Below are 24,211 nucleotides of genomic sequence, written 5' to 3' on the forward strand. Positions count from 1 at the left end.
GTACAGATAGATTTCCTTTTATTACTTAACTGAAACACATTAGAATGGAACTGTGAACTTCTGCAAGTTAAAAGGTTGAGATGTATGTAGGCTTATAAGCTGTGGAGCTGCTGGATGTGATTAAAAAACAGGACAAGGGTTTCCAGTTTGGAAAGATTTAATTGATTACTGTTCTAATACTTCAGCTAGTTCAATATGCAGATGTGTTCTATAATGACACTCACTAAATAATACGTTTCAATCTTTTCCGAGTAGAGTCCAGCGATAGGCATGACTAAAATTTTCAAAGGCGTTCAGAACTTAATGGGGGATGAACATGTAATTATTCTCCAGCCCCTCTGAAAATCTCAAGCTTGATTCTTACCGTTTATTGATCACAAACTGTAGCACACCTGAAGTTAGACCATTAAATTAAATGGTTAAATGAAATATTTGTTAACAGTACCCTATTAAAAAACAGAAGGAGCTAAAATTTCAAGTAAGAAACTGTTCTCACCACGCTTTATACACTGATCTTCAACAGCAGCTGATCGTAACTTATTTTTAAAAATGGAACAACTCTGACATGAAAAAGGAGTCCATAAAGGAGTCTGATCCTGTAAGTGTACCTCATGCACGTACTTCTCCTGCACTCAGGAAGCACGAGTCCTCATGAGACCAAGGAGCTTTGGCACTCACATATGGAGGGCTCACTTCCTTGGAAGCTATAGCCTTGTTCCTGACTGCAGGAACTGTTAAAACAATGTAAATTTCTGGATATGACCTTTCTGTAGCAACAATCAGAATAACCTCTCCAGAAGCATGTCGGGGATGGGGATGGGGTGGGAGCAGTTTTCCCTTCTGATTAACATCCAGCTGCAACCTGTGTCCAGGATGCTGATACTGACGCTCAGGGTAAGAACACCTGTTGCATCCTTTAGAAAAGGGAAATGAGCCAAATGCCTCATAGCACTGCATTGCTAGCAGTCTTGGTCTTTAACCACTTGGGCTATATCTGAACCTACACCTGGAGATGAAAGAATCTAAGGTCAATTCAGCTCTGAACTTCCAATGTTTTGTTGTTACAGTTCAATAAAACCACTTTGTGTTACATTCGTTTCTGTATAAAATAAAGTGAATGTCACACCTTTTTGTCATACCATTTTTATTTAACAGGTTTTTTTCTATACCCATTAGTTAAAAAAGTTATAACAAGGCAAATCATTTATCAAAATGAAAAATGCTGTACTCCTTGAGCAAGGAAAGGGGAGTCTAAATAGAATGTCCCTGCTCTTAAATTAATGGAACCATCTTACATTTAATATTTTCTCTTAAGTAGTTATGTAAGCACTCCAAGATCATTAATGAAGAAGTACAGAATCACAATTTACAGCTGAAGGGCAAAACTGTTAAAAAAGTGTTTCAGAATCATGTCATCGAGTGATACAGTCTAGGAAAATAAATGTAAGGATCATTGATCTCCGATATCATAATTAAATGTACAAAACACATGACAAGGAGAAAGGACAACAAAGTTCATTTAAACTTGACTTGGAACCTAAGATGCAGGACTAATCAAGCAGATGTACTAGGGAAGAGTCAGGTTTATAAACAAGAAGCGCTTTCATTTTAATAAAAATAATTTTAAAAATAGATATTTGTCACTATTCCAATTTTAAATAAGAGTAATGGTTAATAGCTATTTATAAAGACAATTCATTTGTGTGCAACATCTCCAAATGTACCATTTGCCACTTCATCTGCTGGTATCGTGATACGTTACATTTCTGTCCTCTAGAATCACTGCAGCAGTTCAGTTTTCCTTTGTAAATTCAGCTCTCACTTGCCATCCAGACACTAATACACACATTCCTAGCCTTCTTCCTAAAAAATCTGGTAGAACAGATTTGCCCAGGCTCTCTTAAGTAATGCAATAACTGATCTTTTCATATACAATACATTTATTGCAACAAAAGAAAATTCACAGAAATCAGATGGAATTCATCCCAGCGAGCTAATGGAACTTGCAGAAATAGTGTTGGAGCCACTGGCTATTATTCTTCAGAACTAATGGAGAACAGCCAAGGTCCCAGAGCTGGGAAATGACAAACCATATTACGTATTTTGAAGAGAAAAAATAAAAAACAGCCAACCTACCAGAGGAATTACAAAACAGAGAATTCAAATTCAAATTGCCAAGTTAGCTAGCAAAGCAGTTAGTTTGCAACCTGCTACAAAGGCATGCTGAAAGCTGGGTGATAAGCAATAGAAATAAGAATTGGCAAAGACAAAGCATGTCTATGATATAAATATTATTGGCCTCCTGCTCAGTGCTATTGCTACTACTCAACCCCTTAGTACAATCAGGCTGCCTTAAGACACTTTCACATGTGCCAGCAAGTACAATAGTCACCTTTTATCAGACTTCAGGAGGAACAATCTACTGGTCTAGTTCCTTATTGCTTCCCAGCACTTTGGCAGAAAAACTTTATTTTGGTAATGTCCCTTTATACCATTCAAACATTTTACAACATTAGACCACGTTGCATTTGTCAAATACTAGGCTTTAAATTGCATGCTGATTACACTAAAAAGACTTATATAACAGAAGATGGAACATAGATCTATCACGCTCGTATGGGAGTATTCCTATATAGGATAAGGTCCACAATCTCATCAGTTACAAAAACAGTTTAGGAACCAATTGCCAGGTTTTGATTTGCAGTGTTTTAGGAAGGTCATTTCCCTGCCAGTTACAAAAAGCTTCTCATGTTGAAAATCAAACAATAAAAATAGATTCCTCTTTGTTCCCACAGGACATGGGAACTAGAAACCAGCAAACACAGAAACACTTAGAACAGCCAGGTTTATCAGGAAACACACAAAAAATGATTCCCTGTTCAATTTAGCCTTAAAGTACTTGGATAAATGATGAGTTCATCTTTTCCAGAATACATCACAAAGTTCTAGAAAATAAATCATTTTCTCCATTTTAACAAACATGTATATATATACGTCTTTCAAAAAATCCATCACTTGAACTGTCTTCATTTTTAAAGCTTCTTTACATGAACATACATGCCTTTTTATGAACAATGAGACAAACCATTTTACTTTTGCTTCTTCATTACCAATAGCCTGTTTTCTGGCATATCATAGCTTCCTGTATATTCCAGAAGTAAATTCTATATGTAGGCACTCAGTCTGGACTAGGGACTCACATCCTAACTCTTGCTGTTCTAATATATATAATGGAAAAAAGCATATAGGGAGTTCCTTTTGCAAACTGACCGAGGAAAAAAAATTCTTGCGTGTCTTAAAAGCAAGTGAGGCAGATAATCCCAGGCATAAGCAAGGTCACAAAACAAAAGGAACACAGATACCTTACTAAGCTATTAAGAAGTGCAAATTCAACTAGGCAGACTTACGTTGCTGCTAACTTAACATCTTTTACCCCATTCCAGAAGCAGTGAGTGAGTGAGTGGTGTCCCTCCAAGGACTAGAGCAATTGCTCTATAATTCTATAAAATATAAATACTTTCTACTACTGGAATCAGGTCTGTATCACCTGACCATAAAAGTCACAGCAGCATCTTTTACCTGCATTATTTCTCACTGCTTTTCAGAAATTCTCTAGTTGTTATAATTCATTTTGAAGACTTTAATTCTGTTAGCTATCCTGTATTAAATGCAAATATCTAAAAAGTGCAGAGATATGTACGCTTATCACTTATTTTAATACAAAATAATAATTATTATTATTTTTAATGTAAGAGAAAATAATAAGCTAGAATGGTTAGAGCTGATTAGAATGACCAATAATACAATAAACATAAGAACGCCTGCTTGGCTTGCTTACCATTAGTGCTGCATCTCTTTTGAAAACTGTACAGTGATGTATTTGTAAAAATGTATCCATTGTTGCTTGCTTTTTAAAATTTTATAATTATTCTCATCCTAGATTTTAATTTTTTCTTAAAATATGCCTTTGTTATTAGAAAACACAGGTTTACTTCTGAATATTCATCTGTATTTTCTGAACTATGATTCCAATCAAATACAAGGTATTACCATTTTTCCCTAATACTTGTAGTTATTCTATGTGTTATTTGCTTCAGAGGTAAGAAAGCAATCCACATCTGGTACCTCACACTGCATGCCACTTTGCATTTAATTTGTAAATAGGTGAAAAAAATGTGGAATCAGGAAGATCTACTAAAAAGAAACATAAACAGGCATGTAAGAGAGATCCAAGCTAAATAGAGTAACATACAAGAAAAACAGATGCAGGTTAGGCTGGAATCTCGAAAGTGCAATCTCTTGATGGTGTATCCTGGGATTTTATTTTGCTCCCCTCCAGTGCTTTTCCTTCAGTTTTTCAATTCAAAATGTAAACAACCTGTGGAACCAAACAGAATCTTCAGTTATTTTTACATTATTTTAAATTGTTCATCTACGGAACCAAAATAAGACCTTTAAAAGCTTTTGCTTCAAAGTGGAATAACATGGTATAACTGCTAGCTCTTCTTTGTCCACTGCGCAAAAAAGAAGCAGCAGAAAAAACACTAAAATGACCATGAATCCCACACATTGGTTGCCTTCTCTAAGTATTTAGATATACATTCACAGGATGAAGGCCTCCAAAAAATAATTGCCTGATAGTATTGGAACAGAAATCTAAGGAAACCCACAGAATTTGCCAAGTCCAGACCAGAGCTCCAGATATGCAGAGATACCAAGAATATAGTAAAAAAAGAAAGGGGGGGGGGGGGGGGGATTTCACACTAAAATTGTGGATCTTATTTTTTTCTTATGAAATTACCCTTTAAATCTTAAACCATGATTAAAGTTTGGATTCTGTGTGAAATGCCATGCATAACTCTAAAATATATTTTCATATTCCATACAATGAGATAGTTGGAACAGATATACAATACTCCTCTAAATGGATTGTGCTTCTGAAGCTCTGTTAGAATAAACTTTACATTTATTTTCATCAACATGGCAGACTTGTCTCATTATCCAGATTCATATTTGTTTTCCAGAGGATTTCAGTTGTAAGTATTTGGTAGCCAACTCTGAAAAAAGAAAAAGTGCATTCATCACTCCCCTAATATAGATATATGACAGCCTGAGGTGCAATAAAGCTTGTATTGCCTCCAGTTTAGGAAGACTCTATTAATAACAGGTGGCAGAGCTATAAGTTAGATATATGTATTTTCCCAAACGACTGTCAACCAAAACTTTATAGAATATTACATATAAAAGAACTGTGTTCTGATATCATTACTAAGGTTGCAAAGTCAAATATTACTCCAGCATTAGAATCCCTTTTGCATGTGCATTATGATAAGGTCCTTAATTTCACGATCCACATGAGCCCTGTCTCCTTCACTGCACCAAGCTGACGGTGTTCACTTTATGAGCAGCTATTTGGTATTTTGTTTCCTCCTTTTTCAGTGTGTTGTTCCAGGACTCGATTACCACACAGTACTTATGCTCTGAGCTGAAGATGGAATTAGTAATTTCCTCATGAGCTTCTTCATGGGACTCATCACAAGAGTATCAGATGTTCAGAGACATTAACAAATTTACCTTTGCAACACCCTGAGAGAGGAGTAGGTTTTATTATGGCCATTTTCCACATTTTCTTCTTCACTGCGTAAGAGCTAAGGCACACAGGATCAGGTTTTTCACAGTTAAATAGGTACCCAAAAATGCATGAAAGAGCGTAATAGTTTTCCCAAAAGTGCTAAAACTCTTCATTTCCAGCACACAGGTGCCTTTGAAATTTCTTCTGTGAGACTATGCCCATCACTAGCCATGCAAATACATTTTAAAATCTGACTAAAACAAATTAAGGATGAGGTTATCCATGAATTGCGGGTTGCCACTCTCAGCCATTTTGGATCTCATCTTCAGAGTGTTTGGCATTCTCCTAACATTTTATATGCTTTAAACACAAGCTTCAAGCTGCAGCAGAAATCTAAACGTCAGTTGTAGCTCTGAAGCCTCAGCATTTCTGTGTATCAGTCATCAGGATCCCAAGTCAGGCATCCAAAAATACTGAACACCTCTGCAAACACTTTTACATAAATGAACTATCAGCAAAAAAACTCTGTGGAGCTGCTGTGGGCAATTTTCAAATACTGTATGTAACCATTCTTTCCCTGCAATTCTCATCATCATTTGCTACATACCTTCTAGCTTCTGCAAAAAATGGAGGAGTCTTGGCTGCAATCTCTCACCATAAACTCTGAATCTCTTGTACAGAATGGGACAGCAATTTCTCACAAATATGTATGTGATTGTGCAACTGAAGAACATTACACTATGTATATACGTAGAGGCTAATCTGCATGTGCAGTGCAGCTGATGTGCAAACTATAAATCACTTGACTTTGCAACTCCAGCAGGGTTCTTTTAATGCTTTGTGGAGTTGTTGGGGGTTTTTTTGGTAACATTTAAGATATTAGAAATAACAAACAGAAAAAAAGTGCAAGACTGCCCTCATGATTTAATGCACTGACACTCCAGAGTTTTTAACAGGCGCCGAGCCTTTTGATGCCCACATACACACAGGTGACCATTATCATCATTTCCATGATAAGAAGGCAGAATTCATAGCCTTGCTTTTGTGTTAGGTGTGCCCAAATGAAACTTCAGGCTTCCACAGTCCTCGGTATAAAACTGCCACTTCAAGTCACTTCATTTCACCTATAAACATCATAGAAATCCAGTTCTGTGACTAAACAGATAGCCTTTTCTTAAGATAACCAAAGATTTTTTTTTATTGCTTTATTTTCTTTGACATATATAAGTTATCCTGAAATAAAGTTATATTTGTAGTAGTGATATAAAGTCAATAGAACTAGCTCCACACATGGAATCCAATCGAAAATCCAAGACCTGCAGCAATTTCTTCATTTATTTTTGTCCTCTCTTGTATAAATGACCTGAAATATTCCATCCTATAAATTCTTATATTACACTAGAGATGAGCTGGCTTTTTAGAATTATGTAAGTGGTAATCATGAAGTGTTGTAATTATTACATTAAATTGTCAAACTAAGATCTGTCATATAATAGGACAACAAAACTTGAAGGACATTAGAGGACATTTTTGTTCTTGTAAAAGTATTTGCTTATCACATCCATTGCAGACATAGATGTACAGAAGAAATAATAAATGAAGAGTCATAATTGAAAGCAATAGAGACTCCTGAATGCTCTAATAATTTTCCAGTGTATTGGAAGGATACTTCAATTGTTGGCTAACACAGAAACAGAGAGTAATCATAAGCATATCTTCACCAACACTGAAATATGTGTAAGGACAATAAAACTATATATATTCTTTTGTTCAACATCTCTGATGGAGAACTATCATTTAGGAATAATACATAATAGCTCTATAATGTATAATATATAATTATGTAAATAATTAGTATAATCTTGAGATGAGATGAGGGCTATTAGTGGCAGTGGATACTTTGAACCTTGCACATTTAGTCAAAAAGACCAATGACATCCAATCAAACTTCTTTAAAATTAATTGCAACAAACAATGGCAGCACAGCTGCTATTAGAATTATAATTGAGTTTAGGAGGGAAACAGCAGCTGAATGCAATGCAGATAATTAAGGAGCAAGCTTTTGTTAACACTATCAGTAGGGTCATGATTCTGCAGATTGTGAACTTATTATGGCTGAACAAACTAGTCTATTTTTATAACAGAGGTATATTTCTGCTTTTTATACCAATAAAGTATATTCTGGCTACAAGATAGCTGATCACTTATTTATTTAAGCTATCCGTTTAGAGAAATGCTAAGCATTTACAAAATCTAAGATTACCATGGAAACCTTATTCTTAAATGCTGAGGATTATGGGAACAATTGGTTATACAATTGGTTGGGTAAATAACAAGCCTGTAAGTATGACAAAGACTGTAGCTACAAAATTACATTAAGTGATTTAACTTTTTCAGGCTAATATATATTTTTTATTAACCCAGCACTGAAAAGGAAGCAATATACCTTCCATGGGTAAATAGTAGAAAGAAAACATTTAAAAACATAACATTTATGATATGCAGACAGAAACTGCATAAATGCAAGTTCTTGTGGTCCTAACACCTAACCCAGGTGTTAGGGAATTACAAAACCCAGGACTGGGAATTACAAAAGTGATCTAAAATTCGTATTTCCTATTGTGTGTTGACTACTCTTGGAACAAAGGTTACCCATGTAGAAAAGACAAACAAACAAGAGTCACCAAAGGATTCAAAGTCACTCTGAGCTTTGGCAACACAGTCAGGCAATGCGAGATGCTTGACCATTCATAACCATGAGTCAGGGTTCCAGAAGTGGAAAGGAGGTCATTAAAATGCCAACAACAACATACATGCTGTTAGCAATATTACTGTTATAATATCATATTGTCATAATAACTGGTACTCCTTAAACAAACTGAAGAGTGTAGATCTACCAAAGATATTGTTATCACCATTATACTAGTGACCCCTTTAACTCATGTAGGATGGACTCAGGATCTTTGGTTTAAGACAATCATGCTGACTACATAGGTCATTTCACTGGCAAATCTAAATTTGTTAGGGACAAATGAGTAATCCTGCTTTGGAATCTCATTGACCTCAATGTGTAAATAAAGCAAACAGAATGTGTCTGACTGGCAGCAAGCCATTACTGTGCTATGTGCAATAAAAACACTAGTATGTCTAAATGATTTAAAAAATATGCTTTGATATTTCGACCTGCTGAAAATTCTATTTTTGACCCTGCAACCTCCTAAAATAATATAACAAACAACTTTTAAAAAATACTTTAACATTACTAAACATTTGCCCATGGCAAAGTCATTTGCAGGTTTTCCATTCCTGGTTCTGAACCTTCTAAGGTCTTATTTCACCTGACTGTGGAAAGAGTAAGCAAAAGCTTGTCCTGATTTGAAACTATTTTTATCTGTTTCTTCAGGAAATCCATTCCCAGCCTTAATATAGAGAAGCTTAATTTGGTTATCATTACAATGGAACTCAAATATGCTTCTGTAAGACTCAAGAATGGTATCATTTCTGCCCAGTTCCTTTTAAGGGAATCTGGAAAAGAACAGGTATCAGCCAGGTATAAAAACATGCCCTTCTGCTCATATGCACAGCATGTTGTGATCTCTTTACGTGTAGATTAGCTCTTGTCATCTGCCAGCAGAAATCTGAAGCAACTTTCAAATTTTATAAAAAGTAGTGTTGATAATTTACTAAAACTTTCCTAATACTCTATTCACATTTGCAGTGGGAGTAAATGCATGGATGTATACCTAGAAACTTAAGAGACAGAGCCAGATGGAGGTGAAACAAACTTGCAGGTTTTCAAAAGCACATTATAATGGTGACTACTCAAGCCAACATCTGTTAGGAATTATGATAGCAGAATCGGAGTATATCCCAACTTTCACTCTATTTACAAAGGAAATTTCAGAGGAAATTTGGCTAATATCATCTATACCCTAACTGTAGATAGCAGGTTTGGTATCCTACAGAATTAAGATCCCTGACTTCAAGTGGCCACCAGTATTTTCAAGATTACCATAGTTAAGGACCACCTTCCTGAAAGGATTCTAAAAATTAAAAGAAATTGGAGTCCCAGACTTCCCTGTTGTAGGTAAATTCTGGAACACTCTTTTAAAATGGGTAGTTTTTCTAATTTATCTTTTTCAAAGTGCTATCTATTCCAGCTGAAGAGCAGCCTGAATGAGGAACTTAAAATTTCAGGAATTCCATATCTAGTAAATGTAAGGAATTATGAAAATAACTAATGGACTAACATTTATTTTCTGGACACTTCAGAAAATTGGTGTGATTCAGATGTGAATGAGGCAATGGCACATAAAACGTGAAGCTAACATTTTTCTAAAGGCCATTAATAAATATATATTTTTAGCACCTTTTTACTGGAATATCTGGAAGCTTTCCTCGAGATTACCAGATTTCATTAAGGCAACAGCACTGGGGACCTGTCCCTACAAAGCAAGGCCTGTCTTCCTAATCAACCTCTATAGTCATCATTTCACAGTCTGCCACTTCAAGGACTTGGAGCATAACAGAAAATCAACAATATCTCCTTTTAGCAAGAAATTTTTTCTACTAATTTAAAATTAAGGAGTGTTGCTATGATTGTGTATGTTGTTATGATCACCACTGAAGACAGTGATGCAAAGCAACAAGCAAGCTAGAGTTGTACTGTTTTCCAACTTCATTAGACACTGCTCTAACGCAAGGCTGATATATTTAAATACTTTAACAGACAAAGCCCTCTGAGAGAAATAAGCTACTCACCAACCAATTAAATCAGCTAGCTTTGAACATCTTTACATGTCCTTTTCTCTCCAGTTGGATATGGTTTTTACAGTTCTTCAATGATAATAACAATTTCAAATATCTTGCACAAGTTTTGCTGTTGGAGTGTCTGCCAGAGGCAATAAACTGCTCAGACCAAACCCTCTTCACTCCTGTCACAAACTCCTAGTGTCTTCTCCATAGTACCATCACAAAACAGCAGAGCATTCAAACAGACATGTCCAAAATTCTCCTACTGAAATGTCTTCTACTTTTATATGATAGCCTGATTCAAAGTGCAAATGTTTCCTGTTTACGCTGACTACAGTTATGACAAAATTAATGGAAATTCAGCATTTCAATGAGAAAGTAATTTTCAAAAGAATAAACAGGAGTGCTTTTTTCCCAACACAAAAGAGAAAAAATAATCAGTCTTGCTAAATAAATAAGCTTGTAAGACTTAATCTGCTGTAGTGGACGCATGCACGGCAGCTTATGGACTTCTTGGTAGAGGCAAAAGTGTCTAGAAACAGAATCAACGCATTTGCAGGTTCTACCTAACATTTCACTGCCTACCTCAGCTGGCCTAATGTCCCATCATCAAAGGCTAGGTGAATATCATTTTTTTTTTTTTTTTTTTAACATTTCTCTCTTCAATTAAGAATGCAGGTTTAGGTCTCCCATTCTTGCAGGGACAAAAATCCACACTAAGAGTCAACAGAAGACAATTTCAGCAGTGTAAAAATCTGCAGGTTTAGATTTCTTTCTGTCTTGTCTTCCACTTTCTTCTTTGGAGAACTTTGAGGGGCTGTGATTGAAAGGACTATCATGTTGTGGATAATTTATACATGGAGGAAACTTACTTCTGTTTTGCACAACTGCAGTGGATGTCCTGAGGCATGGCATTATCTACTGGCATCCCAACACCAGATGGTCAGGGCACAAGCAGCATTTCACTTGAATAGATACCAGTGAAAAAAGAATTTGGTCTTCAGGATTTTCATTACCATGAAATGATGATTTCTAATAATGCAGGAGGGATAAAAACCAAGCCTGATTTCCTTTGCTGTTGTGGAAATCAAAAATATAGATTTACCGACAAGCAGAAAAGGTTTGCTGCAAAATAACTGACACACGATTAAACATGGAAGCCTTCTTAATGCAATTTGACAGGATGATTTTTCAGCTGAAACCCAAGTTTACTCCTCTCTTTCCTCTTCAATAGCAGTTAGCGCTTATTTTGGACTGATCAACAGGTCATATCTGCAATTTCCTTTTTATTGATGAGAGGTTTTTTTCCATAGTGATGTAATTACTACTCCATAAAGTGGCTAAGAGCAAAGCCTGGAAGTTGAACCTCCCTGATGATTGTACCATACTGCCACTGAGCCCTCCATGGATGCAGTGGTCTGTAAAGCACATTTGGAGGAGAATGACTTCTGTGTGGAAGTCTTACAGTACACAATTCAACCCTACTAGCATAATGAGCTATAGTACAGTACAATAATATTTTTCACTTATATATCACTTCACCATTTTAAAACACCTTATGAGTATTAACCAAGCAACCTCTTTATTATCCCAAAAGGTGGGATAACACCTACTGTAATCAATATTGTGTTATGTGATCTGTAACTCCACATATAATACATAATTTAATAAAATTTACTTAAGACCTTGAATTCTATTCAGATTCTCATCCTTCCTTCAGCTGCATGGAGCTGAAGTCCAGAAACTCAAGTATATTTAGGCATGCAACTTCCATTGATAGTAGCGCAGGTGAGGCAGATAACCTCTGAGAATCTGAAGTGAAATACTTTCATGACATCCATTAAAGGACAGGAACAGCATTGTGTTTCCCTTTTTCTTTTTCTCTGTTTTTTTCCCAATGGGAAAATTATGAAGCGGTTTTCAATATTATTTTTCATTTATTTATTTTATGTCTGCTGTGCTTCACATGTTTGATATTGAGGCAAGGTTAATGACATGCAGCTTGCATTTGGAATTGAAAGTGGAGATGTTTAAGGTAGTTCCTACATCCTGTGGATATATGGTAGATATTGCCAGAATATACAAGAGATTAAATGATGCTTATCAAAAATCAATGTATACTAATTTTTCCTACCTGTGCAAATTTTCTGGGTTCACAACACAGTGGAGGTAATGCCTGCATTTCATATATACTAGCTAACCAAATTCAAGGTCAAATCCTAAATTACTTCTTGCAGCAAAACTCTCAGGTAGTTGATTAATGTTTTGGCTGTGGTAGCATGTTAGGTTTCACCTTATACAATGATTATATATGAACCATCAATGAAGTCTTGTATGGAATCAAGGATGCTTGACTGATTCATTTACTGCCGTTAAGGTGTTTCCATTTAAAAATACTTCTAAAAACTGTAGCTGTAATTAAAGGCAGGACAATGGTTGCCTCTCCCCATAGACCAGCAAAAGATGAATTGGATCAGTAAAAAGAGACTTCAAATGCATTCGACTCACATTTTGTAAGAGATTTCTAAACTCAATGTGTGCTAAAAACAGATATGAGAGAGAAAACTGTTAACACAAGTAAAACATCTGATTAGGCCACAGGAGAATCTGTTTCTATTGATGATTACTTGTGTGACTGTTGGTAAATCCTTAATTCCTCCATGCCTCCATGTTCTGGTGGTAAGCTAGGCATAAAAACTCGTTTTTCTTCGGGAAAGTATTGTTGAATTCAATAGTGCTTTTGAGGCATTCACAAACTATTAATATGTAGGGGTGGGTGAATAAGATTTTCCTCGACACTTCTTTCCCCTCTCATGACTGAGAGCTAGGCTACATCATCCAGGAAATTTATTTATGTCTGGAAGCTCTCAGAAGGTTTGATTTACAATGTAAGTGTGGCTGAGTATAGTGCCTATCTCAGTTATGAAGCATATTGAACAAGGAAGTCATTGCAGTTGAAGAAAGAATTAACTGCTCTGATGGAGGGCTTCATAAACTCATTTGTTATTACTGTTGCTCCACAGAGCCCCAAATGTCCAGCACAATCTCCTTCTGACTGTATTGTCTGCTAGGAACTGGAAAGCTGTTTTACTGAATGATGAGTCTTTTTTTTGCTATATAATAATGTGCTTAAAACAACATGTTGGGAGCTGTTAGGCATTTATTTACCATGGTGGGTTAATCTCATCTGGGGAGGTATAGAAACTCAATCATGAGTGCTACAGTATATAAGCTAATTGCCAGGATAAAACCAAATGAATTACTTAACTTCAGAATGAGGCCTGGGGGAATTTTTCTTTAATAAAGGTTTAATTCAGCAGTGATAATGAATGCAATCTCACATACTACTGAACAACACCATTAGCATAATGGCTAAGATACAAAAACTATAATTAGAACAAAACAGAAATGTTAATTACAGCCACGAAGGTACCAAACAAAAAGGGAGTTTTCCTTTACCTGTCAAATGGGTTCCTGCCTGTGTAGCTTTAGTAATCCCTGTGAATGGGTCATCAATTCTGCTCGAGTGACTGACAGGCAGAAATTAAAAACCGGGGCTTCCTTTGCCTTTTGATTCCAGAGAGGACTGCGATTCACACAGGAGACTTAAATAGTTAGAGTACAGGTGAGGGCAGTAAAGACTGTACCTCTAATCATAAAGCTTAAAAATTAACCTCCCATGTATCTGAATCCCACACTTCAATTCCTTTTCACAAAAAGGCAGGCACATCATGTCAGCTCAGGAATATTAGATCTCTTCCAAGTTTATTTACTACCCCCAGACGTACTTGCCGTACACAACACCATGTAGCTGGACAAGGAAATGTGGCAGCCTGTTGGCTAGGCAGCTGCTGAGAAGTTTACTGATAACAAGCAGCTTCATTTCCTGCACTAACAACAATAACAAAAGCTCTTTGTACATAAAAATTTGCACAAACTCTTGTATCTTGCTTAAATGAAATCTGTGAGATGTCCTCATGGAAGAACACTCTTTTGTGCCATTTCTGCTGTGCATTTTCTCTAATCTCATGCTACACAAATATTAAATTTACAGATTCAAGAACTCAAAAGTTATAAAATATGAGAACTAATGTTGCATTTTCCCCCCTTACAGGACTTATTCAGTGTATAATATGGACACTAACTGAATGGGGAGCTATTCAGTTTTTCTTTTTATCTTCATCCTTCTATGTTTGATTCCAGACCTTATTTAGCACACATCATCAAAACCCTGCACTGAATACAAAATTACCAATTTCTTCATAGGCTTTTTTGTGGTTTTCTCAGCTTTTTTGTGGTGCTCTCAGCTCTCACTATAATTAATCTATCCTCCCAACACCTCTAAGAAATCATATAATGAAGCACAGAGAGATGAAGGCCACTTTGCTAAATATGCACTAATTTGGGTGCCTGCTTTGATACAACTAAGTATTCGGGGTGGGGGGGGAAGAAGTTGCAATTTATGTAGCAGTGCACACATTTAAAATACAGCCCCTATTAACTTGTACTTTACACATGAGCTTTTAGTGTGTCCATAAACAGAAAATGTCTGTAAAAAATCTGTGAAAACTCTGACTGAAGAAATCTGCTGATGATCCCATTGCAACGTGCTGGTGAAGGTAGGAGAGGAACCCAGTCCCCTGCAGTGGCACTTGATCACCTGAACCAGGAGACCAACCCTTCCAGCCTAGCAGTTCTGCACCTTGCACACTACAATTTCTGCAACAAATGAACAGGCAATCAAAAAAGGGTGGGAAGGAAGGAAGAAAGAAAAATAATAATAACCTGAGAAATTTGAGATATTTTTGTTGTTGTGTTTTCTAATTTCCTTGCAAATTGGAGAACCTGGAGGCAGATGTTAGCGGGAAAGACACTTTTACTCTTCATCTAACACCGTTGCCATTAAAAATAATGAAGGCTGACTTAAAAACCTAAACCTGAACCAAATTCACAAACCTGGCAGGGAATAAACCTGCCTCATGATGGAGCCAGTCAGTGGCTGTTCTGTGAGCATGGGCTGTGTAGCTATGAATATGGCACTTTCACCAAGATGTCCAGGACAGGGGTTAGTGAAAGTGCTTTCTGTTCTGTAACAGGCAAGCCATCAGAGCACTGATGCTAAAGCGTTGGCTAAACCACCTTAGGGGGCTCAAGGTCCATCTGTTTGAATAGATCTCTCACCACCTGGCTATACAGGATATGATAACTTTCCTGTTTAAGCTGGACAACCTCAGCAAAAAATATTCAAGTTTCATTAGATGAAACTGTGGAAAAAAAAAATCCCAGGACTATGGCATTACTTTTTAATGCAGTAAACAGGATACTTCTGTGGGTGGCAAGAAACCTGGGTTATGTTTCTGTTCATGTACTTTATCCAATGACTGTTTAACATGAAATGCTAACAGTTATTACAGTATGGATCAGAAACCAAATGCCTCTTCTTCCTAGTCCCTTTTTCCCCTAGCTGCAAGACTAGACTCCTGCTGCCCCTAGATCTGTTCCTCTAGTCTAGAAATCCATGGAGTCCTTTCTGCCCAGCAGAATGATTTCAACAGGTAATACAGTCCAACCCACCCAACCAGCCTGTATCACAATGATTGTGAGATTAATCCAAGAGGATGGAAGCACAGATTCAATTTTTTTCAGGTTAGGTAAAGCATTGGAACTTAAAAAACCATGTCCCAGGCAAAAAACCCCAAAGTATATTGACTTGATAAAAGGAAAAACTTATTGACCATGAGGGCAGTCAAGGAGGGGAACAGCCTGCGCAGGAAGGTTGTACAGTTTCTATTTCTGCAGGCTTTCAAGATCACACTGGCTTAAATGCTGAGCAACCTGGTGTGACCTCACCATTAAGCCTTCTTTCAGCAGGAGGTGGAACCAGAGACCTCCTGAGGTTCTCTCCAACCTTATTCTATGCTTTCACAGGAAGAGTGGGGTGGTGGCCTTCCTCACCAGTTACTCTGTGGAAAAAGCAACAGTTGAAACCATGCCTTGTGAGGATCTCAGAACTACCTGCAGTAGACTAGGAATGCTTACTAGACAGAGTCCTTCACTCTTAACCCATCTGTCTCATTCTTTCACAACACCTAGAGAAGCTGCTTACAGGCAATTTCCACATATAGTTCTTGTAATGGATTTTTATTTTCTTCTTTTATCTCAGTAATTCTGGTATTAAAGATATGTTAGCCTTACTAGACAGTAAGAATATTTCTGTCTAAGCTGATTTTTACATTTCAGAAAAGACTAGTTTTTAATTTTGGACAGAAATTACCTATTAGGTTAAACTGCCCACTCCATCAGAATGCTGTGCAACTTTAACAGATTTTGATTCACTCTGTTTAAATTACGATGCACAAAGCTAAACAATCTTCTCGTATGAATTTGTCTTTCATGCAAAGTAAGGTTTTCTAGAAAAAAATGCTGTAAAACTAACAAAAAAGAACAAAGGAACAGCTGTAAGTCAAGAGTTCTTATGCCAACACTGTTCAGCTGGGTTCCACATTCATTTCCATCCCCCACATCATGCTGATTATAAACTTAGATGCAGTTCTAATGTTTTCATTTAATTCATTTTTTCCATATTTTAAATTCATTGTATTTAGCGAACATTCAGTTTGAAACATGCAATATCAAAAGAAACCCCCGCAGGTGCAAGGAATTTGAATAATCAGGTCCACATAAACCCTGAACCTCAATCCACTGAAGTCTCCCTGGGACCATTTTAAATGTGCAAAGGAAACAAATGTCCAAATTACTCTAAATAATTGTGAGATAACAGATGAAATAAAGCAGATGATTAAAATATTGATACTTATATTACAGTAATGCCTTCAGTCCCCCACAGAGATACCAGCTTTATTGTGCCAGGCATTGTACAAGAACACAGGATGGTGCTCTGCCCAGGGGAATTTACAGTCCAAACCTTAATTTCCCATCAACATCCGTGTTGTAACATCAGGTCGGGAACAGTCAAAACTGAGCATAGGGAAGAAACAAAAATATGAAACAACTCTTCAGGTTGCCCAGTAAGACTGCAGCAGAACTGGGCATAATTCCTAAGCTTCTGCAGTTCTGTTTTTGTGCCCTGCTTCCCAGACCTGACTGTAAACTAATCCTTTTGTATGTTCTTCTGCCATCCATGGCAGCTAAGCGCTGGCTGGCTGCAATACATTTTCCAGCTTTGTAGGTGCTTCAATTTTCCTCAGACTATTGCTGTGTGTCAGAATTACTCATGTTACTGGATTCTCTACACTGCTTCTTAATTTTAGGATGGTTCTTTTACTTTCTTCTTCTGCAAAACTGTAAGTTTTCAAGTTCACAGTTTGGCCTACCATTATCTAACGATGTCCTCTAAGGCACTACTACATTCCAAAGATTAAGAACAAACAGTGATATGCAAAATGAACAATGTGGTGCACACTCTTTTGATAAATTCATCTTCTATGCTCAGATTGCACAACTCATTTGATGTATTGTTGAAATATAGCCAATGACTGAATATAGCCCAAAGAGCTGAAGGACAGCTTTCTCCTAAAAACTGGCATAGTCTGAAAAAAAGTAGCATAAAGTAAAAGTTGTCATCTAATTGAAACCTTGAATTCTATCCTTTGGTATGTCATATGACATACATGCTGATGCACTGTTGAAGATAGAGCCGTGGAAAATCAATAGCTGAACATCTGCAAGCATCCATACCCACATTACAAACTTGACAGACATCTTGGAAGTGGAATATTTAAGCAGTTTCTCTTGACAGTTTTATCCATGGGCCTTAAAGTGCTCCCAGTTTCATATCTGTTACAAGTGTATAATCAAATCTGACTATTTTGTGCAACGGCAATTTTTATTTTGTCCATTTCCTTTTTTTTAAATGAAAATCCCTCTGGATGGAAAAGAGAAAGACTTTGACGCATGATAACAGATATGATCTTGATTATTCCAAGCAAAGAAGTCTTTTTAAGCAAGGACTGCTTTATTGAGGTGAAGCAATATTATGCATCCCAATCTTTTGCTATCAGCTAAAGGTTTTACAAGTTAAAATACCAAGCAGAGGTTTATTCAAACCATATTTGAACCAAGTGTCATCTGCACAGTGCACGTGTCCTTCTCTGCATCCATATCATGGACAAAAAACAGCAGAGGTGCAGAAAAATACCTTATGATACACCATGTTCCTTATTTATCAGAAGAGTTTCTTTAGATATGGCTAAACCATTACTTTTTATTCGGTGTATTGTTGCAGTATATCCAATGACTGAATATAGCACATGCCCAGTTTGCCTGTAATGCAACTAATAACTCTGTTTCTTTTTGGCTGGGTAAGAACGAACCCAAACAGCTAATTTCCTTACTCTCTACCTGTAAGCCAGGATATATCTATTGGTTTTTAACCATGTCAGACCATTGCCATTTTTATTTACTCAATATGCCAAACAATGCCATTTACACAGTACATTTTGTTACATCTTTTTCTTAGACTTTTTCAGCACTTTTTGTTTGGGGATTCAGGATGGAGAGTTAGGATGGTAAGGATTTTTGGCTCTGATTTCATAACAAGCAAGAATAGAAAACTATGATTCCTCTTTTATCTCTATATTTACTTTATTACACGAGACACTCTCCTTTACTCGGTACTAAGCACTTCTGAAAATCAGGCAGGTTCCTAAATATGGATTTAGAAGCCTAAATGTAGGCTCTCGAATCTGAATTGTGTTTGCCTTCAGGGTACTCTAGCTCAAATTCACCCTTAGTATCAGGTAGTGCAGTTTCTCTGGCTTAACTTTTACTATCAGTGAATAAGTTTATTCAGTCTTGAGAATGTACTTTACCACCTGTCAACACAATTTTTTGGTTGTGATGTTTTTATAATGAAGCTTTACCACCTTCCACTAATTTCCAAGTGAGCCCAACCTTTTCTGAGAACAACCAAAAGCTTTACAATTAGCTGTTGTTGTTTTGTTTCTTTTCAGCAATGTATCTTGCATCTATACTGATTGCTGGGCTTTGGAAATAGACTGAACGTGTATTTATTGACTAATCAAAAATACAGTAAAAGTAGAAAGACACAGCAATATTTAAAATCTAGCTGATTACCCTTTGGTGGCAGATGACTAACAGCTTACCTCAGCAAAGCAAAAATTGCTGCCAAAGGTTTCTTCATAGAAATAATCCTTATTTATTATCCAAGTTCACAGCTGTATACACTGCAGGCAGTAACTAAAAACACTTAAAAAGCACGATGCTAAAAAACCAAACCCCAAGCTTACGTGACTGTGATGCTTATTAAAGGTCCAATCCTTCCTCATTAAAACCAACAGGAGGGGTTCTGCCAATGATTTTAGTAGTAAAGGAAGTCATCTCAGGGAAAATATTCAGACAAAGTCATAAAGCTGCATTCTGCTCATTAGCAGTAAATGTGTGATTCTCTCTGGCATGAATAGGGAAAGTGCTAAACAGCTCCAAGAATTCTTAGGTTACTCAATAATCTCCTTTCTTGAAATAATAGGACAACAATAAAAGCTATTTCTGCCCCCAGTGCACACACGCAGCCCCAGCTGTCCAAACTCTAGTATTTCTTTCAGAAAAAAAGTGATTATACACAGCTGTTATAATAGCACTTTTTGGGCTAAATCAGCAATCTTTACATGGAACAGTATTTTTATAAGACCTATTAAAAATCTCACTTATTACTAATAATCACTGTTCAGTTTGGTAAAATGTATGGAATAAGACCAGATGAAAAGAGTAATATTCACTAAGCAATTCAACCACTTAACATTGTTTGCCTGGAGGGAAGAACACAGGGAAATAGCCTACTATTCCTCTCCTACTACACACCCTGTCTTCCCCTCACATGGCTTTTATTTGTCCTTCCTATGCTGCAGTCTGCAACATTTTCATACAGTTTGCAGGAGCCAAATAGAAAACCAAGCAAGGTTAGGTGACAAATTACCAGCCAGTGATTTGAAACAGACTGAAATGAGGTAGAATCAAACAGATTCTATCCTTTTCCTGTCATATCACTACTACAGAAAATAATTGTCTTTAGACAAAAAAATCTGATCCCACTTTTCCTGGTACTGGGTTTGGGAAGGATATAGTAAAGGACACCCATGGTAGGTGCCTGATCCAGCAGTTGACCCTCTGCAGTGCTCACTGTCTCAGCACTCAGCTGCTTCACAACGACCAAGCCAAAACATGAAAGCTGGGAACAGTAATGAATAATGTCCCCTGCACCCTGCACAGAGCCTGTGGCCTTGTCAGGACTGGAAAGGGGACTCTGCCACTGAAGATCCACCTGCCAGAGCCAGCAAGACAGAGAAGAATGGAAAGCTCAGGAGCCTGGATGAGCAAACGGGCCTCTGATATGAACTGAAGAACAGAAGATGTTGGCAGACCGAATATGGAAACAGAATTTAGAATAAGGAAACCATCTTGGACATGGACACCTTTGTCGGTGCTTTGAGGTTAAACCTGATGAGAGCCTAAGAGCTTCCATGCCATAAGGTCTCCCAAAAAGGGAGCTCTCTGAGGGTGTAGCTGATGACCCAGTCCACTCAGAGATCCCGCAGAGAGCTCTGAATGAATTAGCAGGCAGACATATCACCATGCAGCAATACCAGCTCAGCTCACAGAAGCACGGTGAGATTTGTGTCAAGTCTGGACTAATTAGCCATGTCTCTCATCAAGGCTAATTAGTCCAGGTTCCGCACGTGTGCTGACATGGTGGTATTGTCCTGGTTCAAGAGCTAACCCTGCAGGGCTATAAACTATATTCCATCATGCAGTAAAAGCAACCCCTGAAGTAACATACACACCAGACATTTAAGATTGTACAAGTTCAAACTGACACTACAAACCGTACTGAAAAAAATACAGGAATCAGTACAGGTTGTGAATGAGAAGTGCTGGGTGCATCACAAGAGAAATGTGCCATACAGGGATTACCACAACAGAAATCAGTAGCTTATGAGGCATTTGTTTCTAGGCATGGCAGTATTGCCAGCCTGGAAGCCATTCACCCGCAAGCCCTCTGCATTAACTAGAATTAGACATGTGAGCAATGCACTGGTATAGCTGTGCATGCCCTATGCTTATCCACACCAAATCAGTCCAATAACTCAGAGAATTTAGATATAACCATTGCTGGGAGCAGGTGCCTAGCGGGTACCATTTGGCATCATGTCAAAGAACCAACCGGGATCCCTGAGGCAGTTGGAGCCCCACAATTTGAAGATTTTTTGAAAATTTTTTGAAGTTACTAAGATATCCATCATTTTATTAGTGTGCTGATCTTCCATTCTGTTCTTTCACTCCAGTTCTCTTTCCTACAAATTTTCCAGTTCAGGTTTTCTCTTAGCCTAGCTTTTCTGCTCTCTTCAATACACTTCCCGGCTATGTTTATAATGGTCAAAATGACAGTCAGACCTACAACTTAATATGTTGCAGTAGCAGCTGGAAAATGCTGTTCAGACATTTATGGCCAGTTTTCAGACCTCCTGGTCATGCCTCTGATGAATCACAAACCTCCTTAGTTGCTTGCACAGGAAGCCACTGATGAACCCTAGTAAGACTTTGCAGTTGCCTACACAGCAGCAGTATACTTCCAAAACTGTGGATTTGCCAGTATACCCTTTCAATTAATCTCCCAGTTATTTCAGTTGCACTTTTGTTTCTGTATACATAGTGTAGTGATTTCTGGTGTATAAGTAATTCTTCATACAGTATACATGCTTCATTTGCATATTCACTTTTACTGTGGCTAAATATACAAGTTAGCTCAGGTAAAGAATAGTCTTATATTACAGTATGCATATAGAAAAATTAATTCCTAAATGGGAGAACATACTTATTAATTGTTGAAATAATTCTGAGATTTTTTTTTTTTTCCAGTAGAATTCTGGAGTACCAAACATCTACATTGTATCTATCTGTGTTGCTTAACAAGCATATGCGTTTCAAGTATATATGTTTTCTTAAAAGGTAACTATAAACAAAAGGACTCTGGGAAAGTAAATTCATATTTGCCTATTCTGTTATTATAAATTAGCTGATCTTTCCAAATAGAAGCACTGGAATAATTAAACTAATTTTCCAAAATTATTCTAGTATATTCAATTACAGATTTTAATTATTTTGGAGAAATAATTCACAGTGTTAATGAAAGAGACAGTAGTTAGAATCATGGCAGAGTATGGGTTTCATGTTTCTGCATTCAATAAGCCTTATTAGAAATGTAAATCAAATATTTGATGAATACTAAGAGCCTATTGGGACATTAAAATGAATATTACCATTGTGACTCTGAGAATCAGGTTGAAGTATAACAGAAGTCAGTTAAGGTAAGTGGATTTCAGTGCCAAAGGGAACATTAGCTGTTTTAAAGAGGCCTCTAGAGTATTATCCAGTATTAAATATGAAAAAATAGATTTTTAAATAACACTCAGGTTGTGACACAAACCAACAAAAGACACCAGAATTTCAAAGTTTCAGCTGTTACTTCATATAAATTAACCTCATCTCCCATGTTGATAAAAATTAACAGGACAGCAGGGTGGTAGAGAACATGTAGATGGCATATGGGAGTTAACTCTGAGTCTCCTATGTTATCCCCTAATCATTCACCGTTACAATTAATGAGAACTTTGCCACTGGTTTTGAAAAGAGCAAGTCCTAATGCTGGCCCTGGGTGATATCTTAAAATATGATTTTGTATTTAATGTTCTGTAAAAGCATCCAAATCTCACCATATTCTACAAAGGGCACTTTGATAGCCTGGAAGGTTAAACAGCTTTCAGTAATTAAGCCAGTTCTACATATTTATATTTCATACAGTATATAGTATTTTCAAAACTGCGCAAGCTGAAATTTACTCTTTCTAGGAGATATAATGCTTCAGAGAAGGGGTAAATGGAAAACATATGAGCTACATCTCCTAAGGCAACAGACAAAGGCTGTGTCAGGGAAACAGCTATTACACATGTTATTCCATCTCAGGTTTTCCACAAAGCACCATGGCCTGTTACTTCTTGTGAACATTTAAGAAAAGATCTACCTCAATTTTATGTTCATTTAAAGGGATGGAGGAGTTACACCAGCTAGAAAAAAAGTATAAAAATTCTGTATGCTTTACTACCTCCTAACTGGGGTATACAAACAAACACTATCAGCAGTCTTGGTGTGAAGAGATAACTATATGTCTTCAAATTTGTTTAGGCCATGGATGAAGTCTGAAGATAAATTATGAACATGTTTGCATTTGACAGAGCCAAGGTTATAAACAGTGATGCTCTAAAACTTAATGAAACTTCTACCTTTCAAGGTGGCAGAAGACAAGCTACAATGCCAAATTTTTCACTATTTGGCTGAAATTTCATACAGGTGATAGTTCTTGTGAAATTTGAATTATGTATGAGCTGAACTCAGAAGAATAAAAAAGAATTTCATATTGTTCCAAATTGAACTTTTGTACTTTTTGTACCAAAAAGTCGATTTACCTATTAGGATTCATATTCAGACAATTTTGGGTAGTTATATCCATTTTCTACATTCTTCCCTTTCCCTGTCTTTTCTATAATTACATCTGTGACCAGTACATTTCACGAGATGTTATATTAAGGTATCACTGACAACGTATTTAATAACAGAAAATGTACATGCAGACTTCTTCTGCATGAGGTATTGCTTGAACTACTCCATATTTAAGGAAAAGAAAGAACCAGTGTAGTAAGCACTTTTTTTCCTAGTGTTTTGACAAAAGGCCTAATTCTGGCCTAGTTGATCAAGGGTCCACAGTTCTGAAGAGTGCCAAACCACAATCTGTCACACAGTCTAAACACAGGTCTACAAGCTTTTGAAAATCCCACTTCTTCCATGGACAGACTT

The 24,211-nt window shown here is 36.9% G+C and overlaps 1 protein-coding gene across 1 annotated transcript in view; it reads right to left on the minus strand.

The window, feature by feature from the left end:
• The window catches only part of IQCM (IQ motif containing M), a 42,363-nt gene that overhangs the window by 276 nt on the left and 17,876 nt on the right, over positions 1-24,211 (minus strand). The window contains 1 exon segment of the mRNA XM_052815460.1: positions 20,129-20,139. Within this exon segment, the coding sequence (XP_052671420.1) occupies positions 20,129-20,139 (11 nt within the window).

Source organism: Harpia harpyja, chromosome 2 (genome assembly GCF_026419915.1).
Source record: "Harpia harpyja isolate bHarHar1 chromosome 2, bHarHar1 primary haplotype, whole genome shotgun sequence".
NCBI lineage: Eukaryota > Metazoa > Chordata > Aves > Accipitriformes > Accipitridae > Harpia > Harpia harpyja.